Below are 21,196 nucleotides of genomic sequence, written 5' to 3' on the forward strand. Positions count from 1 at the left end.
CCACATGTGTGCTGCCTGGGAAAGCTCGTCACCCTGACGGAAAAGACATTCCCAAAGAGCTTGCCATGCCCAGCCCAGACAATCCAGCCAGACCACAGGGGAGGGGAGAATTGCTGCATCGTTGGGAGATGAGGTGTATGTGCCAGTTAAAATCAAACAGCATGGTGGTGGTAAGATGTAGAATTTTTTTTCCTACCTGCTTTAAATGAGACACAATCCCTCAAGGCAGTAACTTCATGATAAAGACAGTGACAGCAAACGTGCAAATAATTTTGTGCATTCACAGATCTTCCAGTGAAGAGCTAAGACACCAAAGGAGTCACAAGGATTAGGAAGTGCTGGAGGGACAGCCAGCCAGAAGGCACATCAGAGAAGGGAAAGGCTCCAGCATCCATATTCTTTAAATGGTCCAGACGCTGGTGCAGTCAGACACGTCCGCCCCCCCTCCCACCCAGGAAAGCAAGCACTGTACGATGCGGATGAGGCTCAGCTGGGTATATGCCCTGCTCTGGGGGAGGACAGGCAGAGGGGGTGACTGATGTGCAGGCACAGAGGCAGGAGCAGAATCCAAGGATTGCACTTTACAAAGAAACCTGAGCTTCCCGTAATTGATTTGCTCAGCTGCGAGTTCTGCTCTGGTCTCTTTAGAAGCAAGCAGCCCAGCCTGACGCTGCAAGGAAAGAGATTCTCTTTCAGGGCAGTCGGCGTGTTGCTCACACTGCTACCTTGTTCTGTGGAGATGGAATCAACCTTCTTATGTATCTAACATGGGGCTGTGAACTGATATTTATAGCTCTCTGTCAGTGATCAATATTTACTCATTCAAGTCTCAAGAGGCTCCTGGTAGCTGAGAGAGGGGTGAGGAATTTCAACAATCCTATCGAACGGCAGAGGGATGCGTTAAAAAAAGAAGGGGAGGAACCCCAGCATATGCCACATCCAAGACCAGTTCCCTGTGGCAGTGAGCTGAGATCCAGGAAGGGAGGGAGCAGATGGCAGCTTTAGACTATGGAGCTATTTTTATTTTTTTTGTTTTGAAACTCAAATCTTTAGTTGTGCAGAGTGATAAACCTTAAGTGTGACAAGGAAAGGGGAGTACAACATCTTCTAAACCCCTGCCGCATCTGCCCTGGACATATTTGTCTTAATGCTGAATACTCGGAGCTCAAACCAGTGCAATGAGGTTTCTGCCTAGACCATGATGAGGGAACTCAAATGGAAGCTATCTTTACAAACCCCCAACAGATTAGAGCTAGTTAGTGAGGGGGGCCAAATAATCAAGTTGGTGTCTTAACTGAAACAGGCAAGCCAGATCACAAGACTGTTGCAGAGTTCTCTTTCCAGGTCAACAAATGACCCCATGAAAGCCTGGGATAAGCGACATGTCCTGGGCTGTATCCTTCCCACTTCTAAAATGGAGAAAAATCTATTCCCCAGGAGGCTTTGAAGCTAAAACAGGGTTTGAAAACAGTTTGGGGTGAAAGATAACTGAGAAAAACAACAGGAAATCAACTTCTGGTGAAAAAAAAAGGAACACAGTCAAATCTCCATCCAAATACCAGAACAGCTAACGGAAGAAATTGAGAATAAAAAGCACATGCTAGATGTTTTTGTACCAGTAATAAAACATTTACTAGAGCAAGCAGAAAGTAAATGCACAGCTGATAAAGAAAACATCACAATGTCACAAAACCCTGACAGTTTCTGATACTTCTTTCAGCAGAAACAAGACAGCAGTGGGTGCTGACGTGTTTCAACAAAAGAGTTCTTCCTTACCTTTATGGTGCAAAAAAAAAAAGAAAAAAAAGAAAAAAAAGAAAAAGAAGTTAAAAAACTGATAATACACATGACGAGTTAAAAACAGTCAAGCAAGATTTTACAGTTTTAACTACATGTGTCCAATATGGGGCAATATTCGAACTGTTGTTCTTCATCAATTGCTTTTCAGGTTCTCCCTAAAGGCTTCTGAGCAGCAGGTCCCTGAATGTCTGAATGAAGCCTCTTCATTTAGCTACGCTTCATGGGGGGCACCAGCCTTTGATTGTTGTGGTGTATCTACATTTTTTCCCTTTTTTTGTTTTTAATTTGAAGAAAGCATTCAACCCTCTCATAACAGAGGGTGCATAGGCACAGCAGAGAGACAAGTTTGCTATGCAGGCTTCCACCAAAATGAAGGTTATTAAGAAAGACGACGTTCTTTAAAACAAAAGAATACATGGGCAATGGGATTGGAATTGATGTACTGAGCACAAACAAGCCAGGGAGTCCATCAGGTGAATTTGTAGTTAGCTGGGCTGGAGAGGGATCCATTGAACAGCTTCATTTAAAAAAAAAAAAAAAAGGCAAGGAAAAAAAAAGGAAAGAAAACCAACTTGCTTCATCCCATCTTCAGCAACATCAACTGACACATTCTTAGTTGATGAGGAGAGAATGTAAGGGGCAACCTGGAGGACAAATGATTTGGGGTTAAGAAAATATGTGAAAAGAAAGAGACTGGGGAAGAACTCACCATACTGAACAAATTGCTGAAAGATTAATGTTTAACAGGTGGGTCCTGAGCATCTCTAGATGGACTGGTTCTTTAACTGTGAACGCTGGTTAAGAACAGACTACTTTATACTTCTATGGACAACAGTTTCTTAATGTTCCAAGGACATGAAACAGCTTCTTCCTTGTCAAGAAGATCTGTTTAAATCCAGCGAAGAGTCATTTGAGCACTGAATGTTTAAAAGCAGAACCCAGGGAGCTTTATCAAAATGATTTCTTTTTGACTAAGCATTGTGTGCACACATCATTAGAGTGAATCTGTCCACAGATGTACCAGCCCAGACTTGCACAAGGAGTTTTCATCATTTCCTTCTCTTCTCCCAGCTGCTCAAAAACCAGTTACCAAAAACCCCCAAGAAATCCTCTGGAAAAAGACAACACTACCTGCAGAGATTCTAGGCTGTGTAACACCAGCTTTTAACTGTCCCACCGGCTCTTCTTACGCTTTGGGGGCTCTGGGACAGCAAAACCATCTGTCTTGTTGTCTCGGCTGTTGGCTTCCTTCCTGTTCTCACCATTCCTGCTCTCGTTGTTCCTACCTTCGTTGCTACTCCTGCTATCACCATTATTGCGATTGCCACTGCCCACATCAGCGAAGTGCCGGCTTTCACCGTGGCGATGGTTGTCGCCATGTCGGCCTTCTCCATGGCGGTAACCGTCACTGTGGCGACCGCCTCCTTCTCCATGGCGCTGCACTTCATTGTAGCGACCACCACCCTCTCCACGACCACCACCCTCTCCACGGCGTGGGACCTCGTTGTGGCGACTGTTCCGGTTGTCATTGTATCGTTCTCTGACAATGCCGCCGCCGCTGCCACCACCACCACCGCTGCCGCCACCACTGCTGCCACCGCCACCGCCAGCAGTGGCAAGGCTGGTGCTGCCGCTGCTGCTGCCTTCTCGATTGCTGCTGCTGGCATTGGTGTTGTTGAAGCCCTGTACTCCCATACTTGGAAAGGTAGGAACGCTACTCAAATTCCCCGTGCTGGTGAAACCTGGAACACCTTTTGCTGCTGCGGCAGCTGCAATTGGGCTGTCAGGACTTGCAGCATTTTGCTGTGCTGAACTCGTCGGTACTGAGTTCAAGCTCCCAGCACTGGTCCAGCCACTAGCACCAGCAGCAGAGCTACCAGTCTTTTGATTATTTAAGCTTGCAGCAACAAAGTGGCTCTTATACTGGGACTGCCGGAAAGAGACAGAAAGAAAAAAAGAGAGCATGTTTGCCTCTACACTGCACCACAAAACACGCAATCATCATGCAAACAAGCCTATCTGGAATTCTGGGGACCCCCTAGGAAAAAAAAAGAGTTCCTGTAAAGTCAGCTTTGGAGTGATTACATTCCTGCTGTGCTTACGTACACAGAATTAGTAACGGACATCTGCTACCAGACCACAGAAACAAGGGTACTCCTATACCATGGGGTTAATTTTTATACTGAAGAGTTTCTCAGTTCCCCATTTCTTTTGATTGCAATTACACTACTGCTGCTAAGCAACCTAAATAGGATCAAGCCTAGGCGCAGAATCCGAAAGGAAAGAGAGCAGAGGCAGCAGAAAACTAAGTTTGGCAAATTAACTTGGTGCAACTATGTTCAGTCCAGCCTGCATACTAATTCTACTACTGTGGCCTGCAATGCTGAGCACGTGCTCCAAGTGGATGAGACATGGCCACAGCTACAACGCTCACCTTCCCTAAAATCTAGTGTTTCTGCATTTTCAGGGGAGAAAAAAAATAATTGTCTTGAATCATCAGTAGTAAAATTTTTCCCATGTCACGTCCTTTCCTCCTGAGTTAGAACTTGGGAGTACAAATCATTGAACCAACCTGAAAAGCTGCTTTCATTGCTGTAAGTCTGTCTCCCATTGCTCCAGTGGACGGCTTGTATGCCTCATAGTTACTCATGACACTGTTGTTGTTTCCACGGTCCTATGCAAAAAGACAAAGGACAACTGGAGAGATTTATCCAACACAGACACTTTCAATTCAACCATTCTCCACATCTGTCTTGACCCTGCACTCTGGAAATACATCTACTGAGGATCACAGAATCACAGTCTGGTCGGGGTTAGAGGGGATCTCTGGAGATCATCCAGGCCAACTCTCTGCTAAAGCAGGTTCACCTAGAGCAGGCTGCACAGAAAATGCATGAGAAACTTCTGGATAGCACTGAGCAGCGGAACAGTTTGCCCCACGACCTTGAGGGCAACAGAAAAGTAAAGCTGCATTAAGTCTTAGTGACTCACTAATCAACAGTGTAACTGCTTTTCCCAGCTCCTTATAGTACAAGCAAAAGCCAAATGCAACCAAACGGAGGCTTTCACAGAGGTCATAGCCAAGACAGAGTGTGAACATGGCTTCAGCGGTGACTTTTGGAAGGATGCTGAACATGATGTGTTTTCAACACATCTACAGTTAAACTCTGTCCCCGTACACATGGGCAGTGAGCTGTTTTCCTAGCATGGACATACCTTAGTAAGTGTTACGAATGCTGCAAGACTTCTTGCTGCCAAGAATCAGCCTGGAAATGGCTTTTCAAGTAGTTTATTAGCATTTATTTTGCATTGACAGTCTATTTTTGGAAGAATCCAAACCTTCCAGATTACTCTGGCCCTATAGAAGGTAGCTCTTGACAAGAGGATAACACCACAGGACAGTTTCCCTTGAGATATTACTGATACTAACTCTGAAAGATTCTGGGCTGTGAAAAACTTTCAAAGCAGAGGCTATATTCCAGTACTAAGATTTTTTTAAAGTCGTCAATACCAAGTTTAAAAGTTCCAAGAATTTGTAAACAACTTCTTCAGCATCTCAACTTACAGAATTTTCTGATCCCAGACCAGGACGTTCACGGTATCCTAAGCCACCACCACCAATATTTAGCTTCTTGCCTTTTCCTCCTTTGAAACGTGATTTCCGGAACCACGGATTCTGTACAAAAGAAGGACAAATGCTCCTCAACACAGGGAATAAGAAGCTTCATAAATGCCTGTAATGAGGCTCAGAAAAGAAAGATTTTGAGCATTTCAAAAGAAAAATATAAAGAAACTGTTTCTCATTGAACAACACAGCTGTTGCAAGGGGATGGGAGTGACAGACTACAGCACTTTGAAACTAAGCTGTAGACAGTTCTGTCACGTGGGTCTGAAGCTTTTTGTTACAAATGCTTTTTATGAAAACTAGTTTTGTGCCCTGAACTTCCATCCATGTTAAAGTTTTGGGGCTTTGCATACTAATAAACCCAGGAATAAATGCCATTCTAATGCCATTCACTTGGGAGCTCTGGACTTGCTCATACCTGGGTTTTATTTATTTAGCCCACTGCCTGGCTAAGGAGAAATGAGGTTTCTGTCAGAAAAGCTTCCTGCAACAAGCAGTGACCAGGAAACGGCAGTCCAACCAGACTTCCTGTCACCAGGCTTTTAAATAATGGTTGGCTGCACCTCTTCTTATGCCCTATAGTTTCTTCAAATCTGAAGGCGCCAGTAAGCCAAGCCTTTCAGCTTCTATATTCTCTTCTCGAAGGCAGCCTGTGGAGCTCTGCCTCACAAATCTGAAAACGCTGTCTCTGTACTTCAGAAAAAATATTTGCTTCTAACAGCTGGTGTCCAAGCTGCTTGGCAATGAAGCCACAAGCATGCTAATCCATCTCTGAATTTGGGAATTACCAAAAAGCCTTTGCTCTCTTGTAGCTACATGGGCAGCAAAAGACAAGAACTTAAAGAGCTGACGAGTACAGTGGCGCAAAGCACAATTGCTTCAGCTCTCCGTCATACCTATATATAGCAAGCCTGCCAGACAGCACTGCAAAGCAGGTATAATGATCAAGCAACAACTATTTCACAGAGTAGAATGTCCCTGCAACTATTTTCTAGTTTAGCTTTCAACTAAGCTGCATTTTCCAGGTGCCTGCCATAAACGCACATCGAAAATCTGACTGTAATGAGATAGTGAAGCTGGAGCGCTCTGCTGGCATCAGCTAGATTACAGCTCCCAATTTCCTAGGCAGTGCTTGACCCCAATATAGATTATATTACTGTGTTCCAAAATCTTCATGTCTTCATGGATTCTTTCAAAGGCCATTAAAACCACTAGAAAGCCTACTTAAAACCAGTATAGATTGCCAAAAGGTCACTGCTTACACATGATGGAATCAGAAACAAGTCCCTGAGCTCCTGATTTTGTGCTAATCATGGAAGGAATCTTCCTCTACTCGAGGAAGTTCGTACTTTCGCTTGTTCATACCTGCATTGCTAGATCCAACAGCTCTTTGGAAACATGTTGATTAGCGCCTTCCAGATTTCTGACGAGATCACCAGCAAAGTTACTGTCTTTGGGAGTCAGCAGAGTGTAGGCAACTCCCTTCTCCCCTGCTCTGCCAGTACGACCAATTCTGTGGGTGTGTGTATCTATGTCCCGAGCCACATCATAATTGATGACAGTCTTAATGGAAGGGATATCTAACCCACGAGCTGTAATGAAGAACAACATAGTGCTAAGTGTGATTATCCCAAATTAACTCAAAACAATCCCATTCATACCAGCATATCACTTAATTCTGCTCCAGCACACAAAAGGAGTTTCCACAGGAACATGCCCCAGTTAAGACACCCTTTGTAGACTAGAAGTCTTACTGTAGTAGTATCTTCTCTAACAGTAGTATAAGTACAAGTTCACAGGATTGGAGATGGAAGAGATCTCTTTAAATGACTGCTATTCCAAGGAAGAGAGAGGGCTTTGTTAAAGGGCTTTGAAATTCTCTCTTTATTCAGCTAAACATCTGGGTACAAAAGCTGTTCTAGAGAAGGCTTCAAGTGTGTCTGTCTCCTCTTCATTTAAGCATGTGTCAGCTGATTAACAAATAGTAACTACTTCCTTAAGAAACAGCTTATTTTCTTTCTGTAGATTAAAAAAATATCTGTCAGACTGTAATTTAAACATCATTAGAGGATTTTAAAAATAAAACCCCGTACTAACTGTGTACTTCTGAAAAACATCTGGAACACAGTGCCCAGCAGGTGCAGAAGCCAACCTTTTGCCTGCCACTGAAATGTATTATTTTTCTGCTGATATCTACAACTTGGATGAGCTGCTGTTACTTAGAAAGTCACATACCTGCCACATCAGTAGCTACCAGTATTGGGATCCCCTTTTTCTTAAATTCTGAAATGACTTTATTCCTCTCACTCTGGTCCATGTCACCATGAAGCAGCCCCAGATTATGATCCTCCTGCTTGAGGTTATTGGCCAGCTCTTCTGCATTTGCCTTCTTGGTGACAAACAGGAGAACGCTCCCAGACGATGTGAACTCGACGAGGCGTCGAGTTAGCCAGTTCCATTTGCTAGGGCCAGAGGGGAAAATCTCCACAATTTGGGTAACATCTTCATTTGCCTAAAGGGAGAAATACGACAAGCAATAACACAGGACAGAAAGGACAGTATGGCAAACAAAAACAGATGGCAGAACAAATGAGGAATTTAAACTAGGTGTGAGAATAAAAAGTGGAGAAGCAGGGGACCAAAATTCTCCTCTCAAAGTCTTCAGCTCTTGCTTAACTGCTGACCACTTCATTTTCACAGTGCAGAAAAGGCAGGGCTAAATGAGCTACTCTTTGCTAAATGTGAAAGGCAAAGTGCAGTCTTTGACATGCTGCAGTTTAGCACCCTACTGATCTAAAGACGGGTACGTGCAATGCCGATGCTCTTGCGACAAGATGCTATTAACAACTACAACAGACTGCAAGAGCAGGGTCTGAGATGGAGAGGATGCTCATCAGCAGAAGTTATTCATATGGTGATCAGAGAAAGTAATCCTGAGAGCTGTGACTTGAGTCAGGAAGAGGAGAGGCAAGAACAGACTCCCTACACCCGCCGTGTTGCAAGTGATAAAAATGCAGCAGAGCTCACAGCCCTATCTGGCAGTTTCTCAGAAAGATTTAATTTTTACACATTCAAATATTAATTATTTCAAGCATGATGCTCTCAGAGTAATAATGCAGATCAAGGAATAGAAACCCTGTGACTGAGCTAGGAAAGCTGCTTCTTTTTTTTAAGCAAAATTTAGAAAAAACAGTTTCCCAGAAAGAAGGGCTTCAGGTAGCTGTTAATTTTTTTTGTTACAAAGGCACGCCTCACATTCCTGATTGGAAAAAAAAAATGCAGAGAACTGGTTAAAAGAAAAATGTTCTGAAGGCATCTTGTGAAATTTCTCAAGTTTTCATATACTATAAGCAAAGTTTCTCCACAGCACGTACACATCTGTCCACCTCATCGACTTATTACCAAATCCCTGGTCTGCTAATAGTTCAGCTGCTACTGCCAAGCAAATATAGAATCAACATTCCCACATAAACCAGCTGAAAGATACTACAGTTTAAGTTTCAAATCCTTCATTGCAAAACCTGCAATTGCTTTATTTATACTTATGAGACAAAACAAAAGGATATGCCCATTGACTCAGCTTAATAAAAATAATAAAAAAATACATCAGTCACTGCATTAATGTTTCACTCCTGGATGAAACCTCCCATCAACAGAAGAGTATTTGTTGGCAGAAAGGTCAAGAAAAAAAACCTGCAAAAAAACCACTGGAAACTTTACTACTTTTTGTTAAGCACAAAGTATTTACTCTTAAATATAAATGACAATTACCACAGTTTAACTTAAATTTCAGACAACAGAAACTGAACAGTTCATTTCTCTGACTGTCTCAGAAGTATCATGGAATTACCTCTCCAATGTCTCCCTGCACAACTCGAATTGGGTCGATCAGAATATCTCGGGCCAATTTCTCAATCTTCTTACGGAAGGTGGCACTGAACAAGAGGGCTAAAAGAAAAACGATATTTGAACTCCTTGAAAAATAAACTTTTATTTCAGAACTGTGAACACACTGCACAGATCTTGTGAATGAGGACCTGTACGGCTGTGCTAGCTATCAGTGATCTGAAGCGACAGTCTGTTTTACTGGTTCTAATGAAAATTACATTTTATGGCATCTGAAATAAGACGTTGATAATATATGGCACTACAGCAAACTTTCTTTCATGGCAGCCTACAACACAGAATCTCAAACCATATGAATATTAGTTCAGCTCATCATCTTTGATTACAGTCTGTGGTGGGATTACAGACTGATGAAGAGCGTGGTTAAATGCCCACATTTCACAAGTGCTCCATCCCAACACGCCACAGCGAGAACACCACCAGCGGACTTTTGCAGAAGTCTCATTGTGTGGCTGTGCCAAGAACAGGAAATTCAAGTTCCAGACTCTTAATGGGTAGCCCACCATGTAGCCTCCTTCAGCTCTCAGTTTATTTTGAAACATGCTTATACTTACTCTGTCTGTCAGGACGTACATGGCTTGCAATTGATCTAACCTGGTATTCTGGAAAGGAGAGGAAAAATGCTCCATAATCAACATTGTATGCTCATTATTTAGTAGAATCACTCAGAATGCAACTTCATTGTTTTATTTAACAAAAAACAATGGAATGAATGAGTGCCTCTCATTCAGTATTTAATTTTACTGTGACTTCCAAGTGCTTTTTGCTGCGCAATCGAAGTTCCTTTGCTGTACAAAGAAACTTTTGGAAGTCCCTTCAGCAAAATATTCCGTAAGCAAAGATCCTAGCTGAATCCATGCATACCCTGTACATTTCACAAGTGTCTTCCTCCTTTTGCAGGATCACAGTACTGTCAGATCTTTGCTATGTCCCATGATGCTTGAGCACATACTCAAAATCATCCAGATCCGAATGACCAAACTTCTTCCAAAGAAGTAGAAAGTTATTTTAACGCCAGCAGTTTGTACACACTGATACAAAGCACTGAAGTGGCTTGCCCAAAAGTTATTCAGCAACTCTAAGATAAAAATCAGCTTCTTGGACTTCAACATCAACAGGACTTTGCTGATCTCTTAACAGCAACAGATACTGATCTTTAAATAGGAGTTTTGTCTATAAGTATTCGCTTAATGTATTTTCAAGTATATAAAGCTACAGGGGTTATAAACAGTCCTGCTAATCTGGGAACCAGACACCACTGCTTTCCAAAACAGTGACCTTTGTTCATTACATACCAAAACCCATATCAAACATTCTGTCAGCTTCATCAAACACAAGGTAAGTGACTCTTTGAAGGTTTGTAGCTTTCTTTTTCACATGATCAATCAAACGACCCTATTAAAAAAACCGAAACAACAAAAGCCAAGTTTTTAAAGCATATTTTAAAAAAATGTTAATATATACATCCTTCCATTAACTGCTTTTTATCCTCACCAGAGACTCAGAACAGAAAACATCTCAAGGCTTCAGTCTAGAAGTGTCGATATTCAAGTCATAGAAACAGATTCCTAAAACTCTCTTCAACTATGCTTGACAAGCTGAACTGTAAGACTGTTTTTTCAAGCTTAACAGTGCTGAGATCCTAAAATTCCCCATTCTTCACCACAATTAAATTTTAAATGCAAACTAGCTACTTAACCCCACAATTTTTGGCAAGGGAGCTCTTCATACTTTGTTTTCTTGCCCAGTAGACCAATAAACAGCCACAATAAAACTTCCTCCAACCATTAGCTGCTCTGTTTTGCCCAAGTTTGTAACTATTCTTTGCAATAAGCGCTCATTTAAATCACTGGTTCAGTATCAATACCCATTCAACCCTTCAGCATTACTGCCACAGGCTCTACACTGATTCAGGAAGATGGCACTCAAGTTCATGACATTCTGGGAATTTTCTTCATGGATTTAAGGCTCAGCAATCAGAAGCTGGTATCGCACACAACTGACACCGATTCAAGCAGATCTTGCTTGCTACTCTGTCTCCTATCGGAGACCATACTTAATGTCTTTCAGTTCCTCCTGGGAGAAGAATAATCCCAGCATATTTGCTCTCAACATCTGATAACTTGTGAAGAATCTAGGTTTCATTAATCAGAGAACAATTTCTGCCTCACCAGTGCTATTAAAAATCTGTCTCAGCTTCAGTCTAGCAACAAAATGTTGTACTGTGTGCATACAGGTACTTACTGGTGTGCAGACAACTATCTCTGCGCCCTCCTGGAGCGCTTTGGCTTGCTCCCACATGCTTCCTCCTCCATACACAGCTACAGAGCGCAGATTGTACGCCTTACCAAAGCGCTTGCATTCGGAATGGATCTGAGAATTGTAAACAAAGCACGTCACAGTTCACGTGAGACAGATCTGAGAAAATACACCTGCCTTAGAAATACAGTCCAGCTTCTGAAATAATTTTCAGCTAATAACTTAATGAAATCATTCAGAAATCCTCAGGGCTGAATACTTCAATGCTTGTGGATAATTTCCAGTAGTTTGAGAAACCTATTTAAGCGTCCAACCATAATTTTAACCTCCAGGCTCTATCATTTTACGCAGAGAATTGGTGGCAATGCATCCACAATATTCTTAATACTTGGAAATAATATAGTAGCACTGTGCAAAAATGTACAATTTCAGATTTGCTATGATCCTTCAATAAGACTTTGTAGGAAAGAATTGTGAGCTTATACGGGAGCCACACCACTAATAAACAGGGGTAGTTTTTTTAAATAGTTTACAGAGGTTCTCTGATAATTTCTGCCCAGAATTTTGTCATGTTCTATAACAATACTGTATGACACATATAGGATTACTACACATTTACCTGTTGGCAAAGCTCTCTGGTCGGGCAGACAATCACGGCAATGGGACCATCCCCTGGTTCAAGCTCCTTTTGATCCATGATGTGAATCAACATCGGCCAGATGAAGGCTGCTGTTTTTCCACTTCCAGTCTTAGCTATCCCAATCATATCTCTGCCACTTAGTGCAACTGGTACACCCTAAAAATAAGGAGATTCTAAACCCATATTATGCCTACCTTAGCATCTTCTTGTACTAGATATTACATGAAAACTCAGGTAACAAGAGGAAAGCACATTACAGACGACTCACAGTAACACAGGTCGAAGCTTACACAGTTTTACTGCCAAATTCAGATCTGAATTAGTTTGTTTTAAGGCTGGAAGCAATTACCATATTCTGACTGTTGGTGTCCTATATGAAATCAATGTTTGGGTACTGCACAACATCCCAAGGATACATTTACATGTACACAAATGCATCTCATCAGCTGTAAGAATGCTAAAAATAAATTCTTTGAGCCTATTCTTTCTGTAAACATTCAGAGTGCTGAAGTCCTCAGTTCATCCCTACTGCTGCTATAAGGACCTCTCAACCACTGTTTTTTACAAATAGCATGGGCTAAGGTCCTAATACACATGCCCTAGATATAGCGCCACGTCATTTTTTATACTTCAAAAAAAGCATGTGAGGTGGTGCGGTTCTAGTTATGTTATCGATAACCTTAATTACTTATGGTAATCAATCTACATATGCAGCAGAATCCCTTTTGCTTGCACAGCTCTCCAAGGAATGACCAGTTAAATGGTCCAGTTCACAGAGCATTTATTTCAACTGCCAAAAGAAATGAGAAAAATGCCTTGTTGCATACCTCTTCTAGTCACAAGACATTCAAATATAAGCTGTTTAAAGGAATAAAGTCGATGTATGGCTCTTTACTCAGCTACTGCTATGATTGTTTTTAACACAATTTTTAAAAAACACCCAAACCCAAAAAACAACAACCCAAAAAAACCTTTCATACATTTCTATAAGCAAGAGATGTCACTTAAATGTTCTTCAGTCTTCACTAAGAAAAAAATGAGGAAAAAACCATGGATATATTTACAGTGGTCATTTGACAAGAAAAAAGCTGGGGGGTAAACCCCTATTTAAATAATACCAAAGCCATTTTCCTAGAAAAATACAGATTATTCTTCTCTTTAACAGGTTTTTATAGGAAACTAGATCTGTAATACATCCTCATATGGACTAGGGACTTTTGCATATGTTTCAGTAGCTTTCCTTAGGTGTTAGAGAAGTAACAACACTCACCTGACATTGTATAGGAGTCGGCTGGGTATACTCGGATTTCCTAATTTGATGCATAAGTTGCTCATCAAACCCAAAATGAGCAAAACTACTGCCAGGCCGTGGAGGAGCAGCACCAGACACCTTAGAAACAGAAACATATCTTTGCCTCGTGAACAGTAAGAGAAAAACAAAGAAGAATCTGTACAAAAATGAAACCAAAAGAAAGGCGTGTCTGCCTCTGAAAATGGCCTTTTACTTTCTGAATAGATATAAGTTTAACTAGGTAAAAATTCCAGATGTGTTATGTAAATAAGACTTTCAGGTATAAAAATTTAGATAAATTGTCCATCGACATAAGCTACTAAACATCTTATCGCCTTCCTTGTATAATTGGTCTTCCCCAAATAATTCCCTTCATAGAGAGTCACCACACTAACATGTCACAAATGGCAAAAAACTAATTCTTTCAGATAATAGTTCCAGTTTCAGTTCCTAGCTCTGGAGTTCTTTAATCCAAGTGCAACCATGCAACTGGCAATCTTCGGTGCCCACTCTGAAAAATCTGGAGAAGACTTTCAAGAACTGCTAAGGAAAATCAGGCTCCCTTAAATCAAAGTCACTGAAGGTATCCGAGAGGCTTGGTATTCAAAAGCTGGAGTTTCCTCATTAAAACTGCTAAGACAATCCAAAAAAAACCATAGGGAGAAAAAAGATCCTAGGAGGATCATTTTGTGACCCGCTTACCCGGAGATTAAGTTTATGACGTAACTCCACCACTTGCTGCGGGGTGAGACTGGTGATCTCCTCATGCTCATCATAGAAATTTTTCTCAAACGGTGGATATTCAATCTGCAAGGGTAACTACCGAGTTAGTTTGGGACTCGAGATTCTCTCTCTGTACACTTAGTTTTGGAGGGGAAGAGTTCTTTTTCTCAGAAGTTCTTAATTGTCTGCAAGAACATTTGTTTAACACAAAGCTATTTCAAGAATCTTTAGTATGACTTAGGTAGCACAGCACTGAAATACTACAGGGACAGAAGCACAGACCTGCTTTCTAAATGCCTCAGACAGAACAGAATGGAATAAACTTCCTACCTCTGAATGATCAATAGGTGGGAGAGGATCAATGATTTTTTTGGACGGTGCAATTGGGTTCCCATCACTATCATACTCCAGGTTATCCTCTTCCTCTTCTTGGACCACACCAGCAGTGGGATTTTCAGCCATGTAGCGAAAATAAGCTTCCTGCAGCAAAACATATCAGTAAAATCACATACAATAGGATACAAAAATGCTGCTAGATTTGTTTAAATTATGTATATGCTAGAGAGCTGTTTGCTTTCACACCCACCACTGAGAGAAAAAACAACCACGTTCACTAGGACTGATTCTTCTAATAAATACCAACAGTTATGTCCAGAAGGACAGTAAGTACAAATGAAGAAAACTGTAGTGTCAGTTAGAGCACAAAATGCTTTTAAAAACTAAACTTCTCTTACATGTCTGCTTAACAACTTCTACCAAGACCTGTTATGCTTAAACAATGGAAGAATCTGTTCTTATTTCCACATGAACGAAGTGCAAACACTGCAGGTTTTTAAACAGAGAACACAATGTTACTAAGCATGATGTTTATGTTTTTTTAAACACACTATGCCAAAGACAGTTTCTCCACTTCCCTAACTAGACTCTAAGAAATGAAAATAGATATCTGTTTTTCACGGAGAGAGTCAACAGCAAACGGGAAACTATTTCAGAAGAGTCCTTCAACACAAGCCCAAGTTTGAAGTCACTATCACCACTGTCGTATGCCATCCTTACAACTCACAAACATGTATGTCTCTCTCAGAATCTTGCTGGCACACCAAGATATTCTTATGGAGAAAACAGCAGTCTCACTTGACTTTCAAGCAAATATTTAAGACCAGATTTTTAAAGCAAGGTTCAACTACAAATATATGTATAAACCTGTCTGGCTTTTTCGTTTGCGTGGCCAATTATCACTCAGTCACATAGATATGCATGCAATGCACTTGGAAAACAGCTGTCCCCAAGTTAAAGTCACCTTTGCTCAAACTTTAGCACAGCTACGCTCACCAAATTGGAAGCAAAGGCCTCAAGGCCAGACAACCGTGCTTCCATGCTTTGCATTACTGCAAGTAACACAACAGTTATTAATTAGAACTTAGTAGTAAGGTATGTTTTGAAATGAAGTCTTTCCTCTTTGTTTACTGTTTGTTACAGTGATGCTTATAATCCCCAATCAGAACTGGATGTCCTCCAAAAATAAAGAGCAAAAAGCCCAATTCTTGCTCTTAACAGACATGAAATTTCATTGCAAATAGCCTCCACATTTAACAGCCTCTCACTGGTGCTCCTGGTTAGTTGATTCTGCTAATTTCAAATTTGTTGAGACTTTCAGATACTGAAAAACGTGTACAGGAAGTTCAAGTTCAGATTGACTGAAAAAAATCTTCTTAAACAGAGTAAAAAAGAATGAAATTGTCTCCTAGTACTCTTCTTTTTTTTTAGTGAAACAGCTAGAAGGGTAGAGACAGCAGGGTAACCACTAGAGCTTCCTGCTGAATTGTCCGGATACCTGTGCATGATACTGGAGTTTTGTTTGTACCTAGTACTTATATATTTGGCGAGGGAAGGTTAAAAAAAACCCCCAAAAACAACAAAAAAGAAGATAGAAAGACTGCATAGGAACTCACTTGGTCATCTTCCTCTTCAATGTCATCTCGAATACCCCTGGAAAAACAAGCGGAGAAAAAAAAACTTCCCTGCAAGTGTTCCACATACTCAGCTCCATACTTTCATTTGATTAGTGCTGAGCTCCGTATTTCGTGGAAGACACAACACTAACAACTCAGTAACATTTATAATCCCAACCCATGGAGTTTTCGTATTTGGTGCCAACCATAACAGCGACCCTGCAAAGACTTCTTTTTACTTCTAGTAATGAGACTGAAAGATTAGGATTCCGTCTTCCCAGTAGAAGCCACATCAAAGATCATCCTGGTCTAAGCTCTTGATGCTACAGAAGTCCCATAACTGAAGAGGAATATGAGCCAGGAAGTGCAAATCCAGTTCAGAACATCCCCAGGTGGCGATTTGGATCCGGTGTTCTGTTTCAGGACCATGTATAATCTGATCAACCCCATGCAATGCAAGTTCTACCAATGCATCTGACATTTATATCAAGAATCAACAGCATAGTTATTTTCCTTTGTCAAAACAGATAGATAAGCTGTAAAAATGTAAACTGCTTTTAAACTCCAAATTTAGTATCCCAGTTATCATGTGCTAACTAATGTATCAGCTTTACAGGGAATGTCTTAAAACCTAGTTGAAGTTTGGAAGATTCTCCAGTACTACAGGCAGAGCAGCACTGAATTATTTTCCTCACATAAATGCAATTTTAAGCTAAACCAACCTGATCACTGCATGGATGTGGAAAGAAGAAAAACTATTCAGGTTGATTTGGAAAGTGGTGGTAGTACAATGTGCTGCCCCAATTTGCATGACCTAGAAAGATTTCTCATAAGAGAGAACTCTCAGTTTACCACAGGATGCCACCATGGATTCCTTCCTCCTATTATTCAGTTTTTATTGTACAGAACATTACCCATGGGGGATATCATGCGCTGGTTAATGCTGGTTACTAGGTATATATTAGATTGTCTACAGAACAATTATCATCAACAAAATGCATTGGAATTCTCTTAGCACCATACAAGACACAGGCAGGCATGGGAATTATAAAAGAAAACTTACTTAACATTCTTCTTTTCTTTGTCTTTATCTTCGAGCCTCTTCATGTCTCGAGCAGCTTGATCCTAAGAGGTCATAAAATTATAACATGTTAAAAAGACCAAGATGATAAAACATGGAAGGGAAAAATGTTTCTACATAACTAGATCATCAGGCCACAGAGACGACACTTTTTGGACTAAACTTTCTCTTGTTCAATATCCTTATCATGCTAAATAAATACTTCTACAAATAGCTTTGAAATGTATATACCGTAACTTTGCAGCAACGTTGTTGAAAAAAACCCCACATTCCCCTCATTCCTCCTGGAAACAGTGATAGAATCCCGCTAATAACAGAACTGTAGCTAAGAAATAGCTCATGATAAATACAAATTATTTCAATTCAGGTAGCGAAAAATGCAAAACCCATTAATTTCATATTCAGAGACACACGATGCTCTTTGCTGTATTGTTTTGACATGCTCAAAACAGTTAGTTAGGCTATCGTAAATCATATCTACCCTCTCCCTACCTAATCCACCTTTGAGTTCTAAATAACACAGCATCTCACACAAAAAAACGAAAGGTAAGTGACATTCTGAATACAGTTGCCAAAGCTGTGAGTGACATTTGCTGCTCCTGACTGGAGAAAAGTACAGTTCCAAAAATTAATAAACATTTCACGAGCCGGGTCTTGCCTCCACTTCAGCCATGAATGCCTCCAGAGGATCATCATCGCTGTCAGAGTCTGCTGATTTGGAATGAAACTGCTGGCGAGTGGGGGAATTCTCTGCGGGAATGTATGGCAATTCAACATTGCTGGAATCTTCCTCTTCATCCTCAAAGTACCTGAAAAGAAAAGAACAATGGCCCAGTCAGCACAGAGCCTACAGTACCATGCTGTCTTTCGTGGTTTCCGAGTCAAGCTTCCCACACTGAGGATAATAAATGTCAGTATATACACAGTATATATACAGTAAATACATAGGAAAAGATGTTGAGATGTATTTATTTACAATTATTCATGTTGTAAGCTAAAAGAGGTGGCAGGGCAAATAGGTATTATGACACTGATCTTGAGTGGGTCTCCCAGGCTGCTGAATATAGGATGTTTTTCCGACCTCCCTTCTATCCAACATGTTTGTGCAGCTAATAGAAGGGTTAGTCAAGAACTGTGGAGCTGAATGTTCCCCTGCGCAAACGACACCCAAATTTATTCTGCTTGGCTCCAGTTCTGAACACACCAGCGTCAATATGACTGAGCTGACTGAGCCTCACAGTTGAGATATGTTCTTAGAGAGGGGAAAGCTAGGGGAGGAGATCTCTCCATGGGTTGCGGTATTGTCTTAAGAGTCTTTTAAATATACTTAAAGACAAGGATGTATTATTATTCTGATTTTACAGATGACATGCTGACACCCAGAGAAAGGTAAATAATTGGTTCAGGGCGACACCAAAGTCTGCTGCAGAACAGAGGTAGGAGTTCCTGCATGTGACTAGCTCAGTTTTTCTTGATGCTACTGCCATAAAGCTACCAGGGTTCTGTTACACCATCGTGCAGTGTTAGGTATTTATCCTTAAGCAGGCTTTCCTAAATAACTAAACCTCATAAACATCACAGATAATACTGTCCCTGACCTTGGAAACTTTAAAAGACTAAAATCTAGAGCTAGATAAACACAGGAAACAACTTGTACTTACGCATTCTCTTCATCAAAATTTGCTCGCTTTGACCCAATTTTGTAGAAAGAAGGCAGCTGAGGAGGTCCTGATTTTGCAAATGCAGCAGAAGAACCAGCTGTTCCAAAAGCACTATGAGACTGTTGAGAGAGCTTAGGCTCCTCTTTTTTTCCAGGTGTTATGGCAAATCCACCAAAACCAAAGCCTCTCTTAGTACCAGGTCCACCTTTATTCCAATTCATGATGTCCCCAATATACCTGTTAAATTCAGAAAAGACAAATTAATGCCCTCTCTGCTTTAGGCAGTTACATGCAATTGTCACGATTTTTCTTGTAAGAGCATTACTTCAGTCATTATAGACAGACTTGTGGAAATGTGACTGACAAGAGTTTGAACTGTTTCCCAAAAAGGACTGGGCTTTGCTCTTTCCTTGTAAGCATGAATGTATCCATAATCCGATAAAAGAATAATAAAAAAAAAAGGCGGTCTTTCAAAACAGATCATGTCCCTCAGCTATTACTTAAGCACATTTAACATGTTGCTTGTTTCATCTGTTTTGCAATCTAAGACAAACAAACCCAAGGCCAGGACTTTGAACATCAGCAGGAACAAGACATGAAAAGTCAGCTCGGTACATATTTGGCATGTCCATACAGTCCCATCCTTGAGTGTTCCATGGTTTGTAAATACCACACTACTGCAATCCAGACACCTCTAGAAAAGCGGGCCCAAAGCAGCACACAAAGCAGCTCCATTAGGAGACAAAGCACACTTCTGCGAAAAATCAACTCACTCTTCTTAAGAAAGCATCTTTAGCTACATGTATGTTCTTCAACCTACATTTTTCAAACCATGTTTTAAATACGCCACATAATACGTCTGCCCTGAACTCGTTTAAGTTAGACGAAGCGACAACTGAACTGATCTACTAAAGACATAAGTTTTCTGTTCCAAGTAATTTCATTATTTCATCTGCATGGTCAAGTCAGTCATACCTTTAAGGCAGCCAAAGAGAGTATGACACCCACTGCTTTCAAGTGGGTTATAATTAGATAGGCCAAAGGCTACAAGCTTTATTACACAAATCTTCCCATTCAGTGAGAATTCTCCAGTAAGACCAGAATTCACTGGCAAAAGAATCAACTTCAAAATAATCTGAGAGTAAATACTGCTCCTGCTGCCTGTGCAGCATTGACCAGCTTGGGCCTTACTCTATAAACCTGAAGCCTAGACCAGAGCTTGCTAAGAGACTTCGGGGGAAACTGCTGCTCGGTTCTCCCCCGCAGCAGTTGCCTGGGTGTCCTGCTGCCCCACCTGCACCGACACAGGAGCGCTCACACCTGCAGACATGTGGCAGATAAGAAACCAAACTGTGCAACAAATGGACAAAAAGTGTACCCTTACACTGCCGCTGAGAGCACAGTGAGACATCTTTTAAGTTACAACATCTGATTTTAAGGATTCTTCCTCACTGTGCTTATCGACATTTTTGCTTTTCCTCGTCCCACTGCAGAAAATACTGAGAATTCTTCTTTTATTCTGTCGCACAGCTGCAGAAGTACAAAATCCGGTCAGCTTGCCCAGGGAGCGCCCTGGAGCGAGCAGGGAGAGGGCTGCAGGGCAGCGCCGGAGGGCAGCGCGCCCCGCAGGCTGCAGGGCGCCTCTTCCCCGACAGCACCGGCTCGGTGAGAACCTCCGCGGCGCGGAGCCTTCCCGGGGTCCCCAGCACCGGAGGGAGACGCAGCGGCGCGTCCAGCTACCCCGTCCCCGGCGCCCGACCCTCCCTCCCTCCCTCGAGCTCGGCAGGGCAGGACAGGGGGCCCGGCGCCGCGCAGAGCCCCCGGCTCCGGGGCGGGCGTGGCACGGGGGCGGCGGCGTTTCCCTGGGCCCTGTGCGGGGCCGCTCACGGCCCTTCCCGCCGCGGGGGCGGGCCCTTTGTGAGGGCCAGGCCCAGGCCCAGGCTGCCCCAGCCCGCGCTAGGCCGCGGCCCCGTCGCCTGCCCCGCGGGAGGTACCGCTGGCCGGCAGGGAAGGGGCGGCCGCGCCAGCCCGCTCCGCGCCCCCAGCCCCTCACTCACCCCTCGGGCACCGCAGCCGCCGGCCGCCGCTTCCCCGGTTACCGGGGCGGGGGGTGGAGACGCGCCGCACCGACGCGCCGCCGTGCGTGACGCGCTAACGTCACAGCGCGCCCCGCCGAGCATGCGCGCTGGCAGCGGGGGAAGCCGCGGGTGGAGGGTGGCGGGAGCGGGCGAGGCCCGGGACACCCCGGGCCACCCTGG

The 21,196-nt window shown here is 42.3% G+C and overlaps 1 protein-coding gene across 2 annotated transcripts; it reads right to left on the reverse strand.

Annotated features, from left to right (window-relative positions):
* Positions 1-1,607: 1,607 nt before the first annotated feature.
* Positions 1,608-21,091, reverse strand: DDX42 (DEAD-box helicase 42). Of its 2 annotated transcripts, none has more exons than XM_037411286.1 (18): positions 20,996-21,091; positions 18,939-19,175; positions 17,936-18,086; positions 17,260-17,321; positions 16,197-16,233; positions 14,575-14,724; positions 14,224-14,328; positions 13,501-13,620; positions 12,210-12,386; positions 11,576-11,704; positions 10,627-10,726; positions 9,886-9,933; positions 9,276-9,373; positions 7,661-7,937; positions 6,791-7,017; positions 5,366-5,476; positions 4,373-4,474; positions 1,608-3,729 (listed from the first exon to the last, which is right to left on the reverse strand). In XM_037411286.1, exons 2-18 carry the CDS (start codon positions 19,157-19,159, stop codon positions 2,965-2,967), a joined length of 2,880 nt encoding a protein of 959 aa, XP_037267183.1. In that variant the 5' UTR covers positions 19,160-19,175; positions 20,996-21,091; the 3' UTR covers positions 1,608-2,964. The 2 variants fall into 2 exon arrangements, with proteins under 2 accessions (XP_037267183.1, XP_037267184.1); XM_037411287.1 differs by lacking the exon at positions 20,996-21,091 and adding an exon at positions 20,323-20,440.
* Between the last annotated feature and the right edge of the window lie 105 nt (positions 21,092-21,196).

Source organism: Falco rusticolus, chromosome 18 (assembly GCF_015220075.1).
Source record: "Falco rusticolus isolate bFalRus1 chromosome 18, bFalRus1.pri, whole genome shotgun sequence".
NCBI lineage: Eukaryota > Metazoa > Chordata > Aves > Falconiformes > Falconidae > Falco > Falco rusticolus.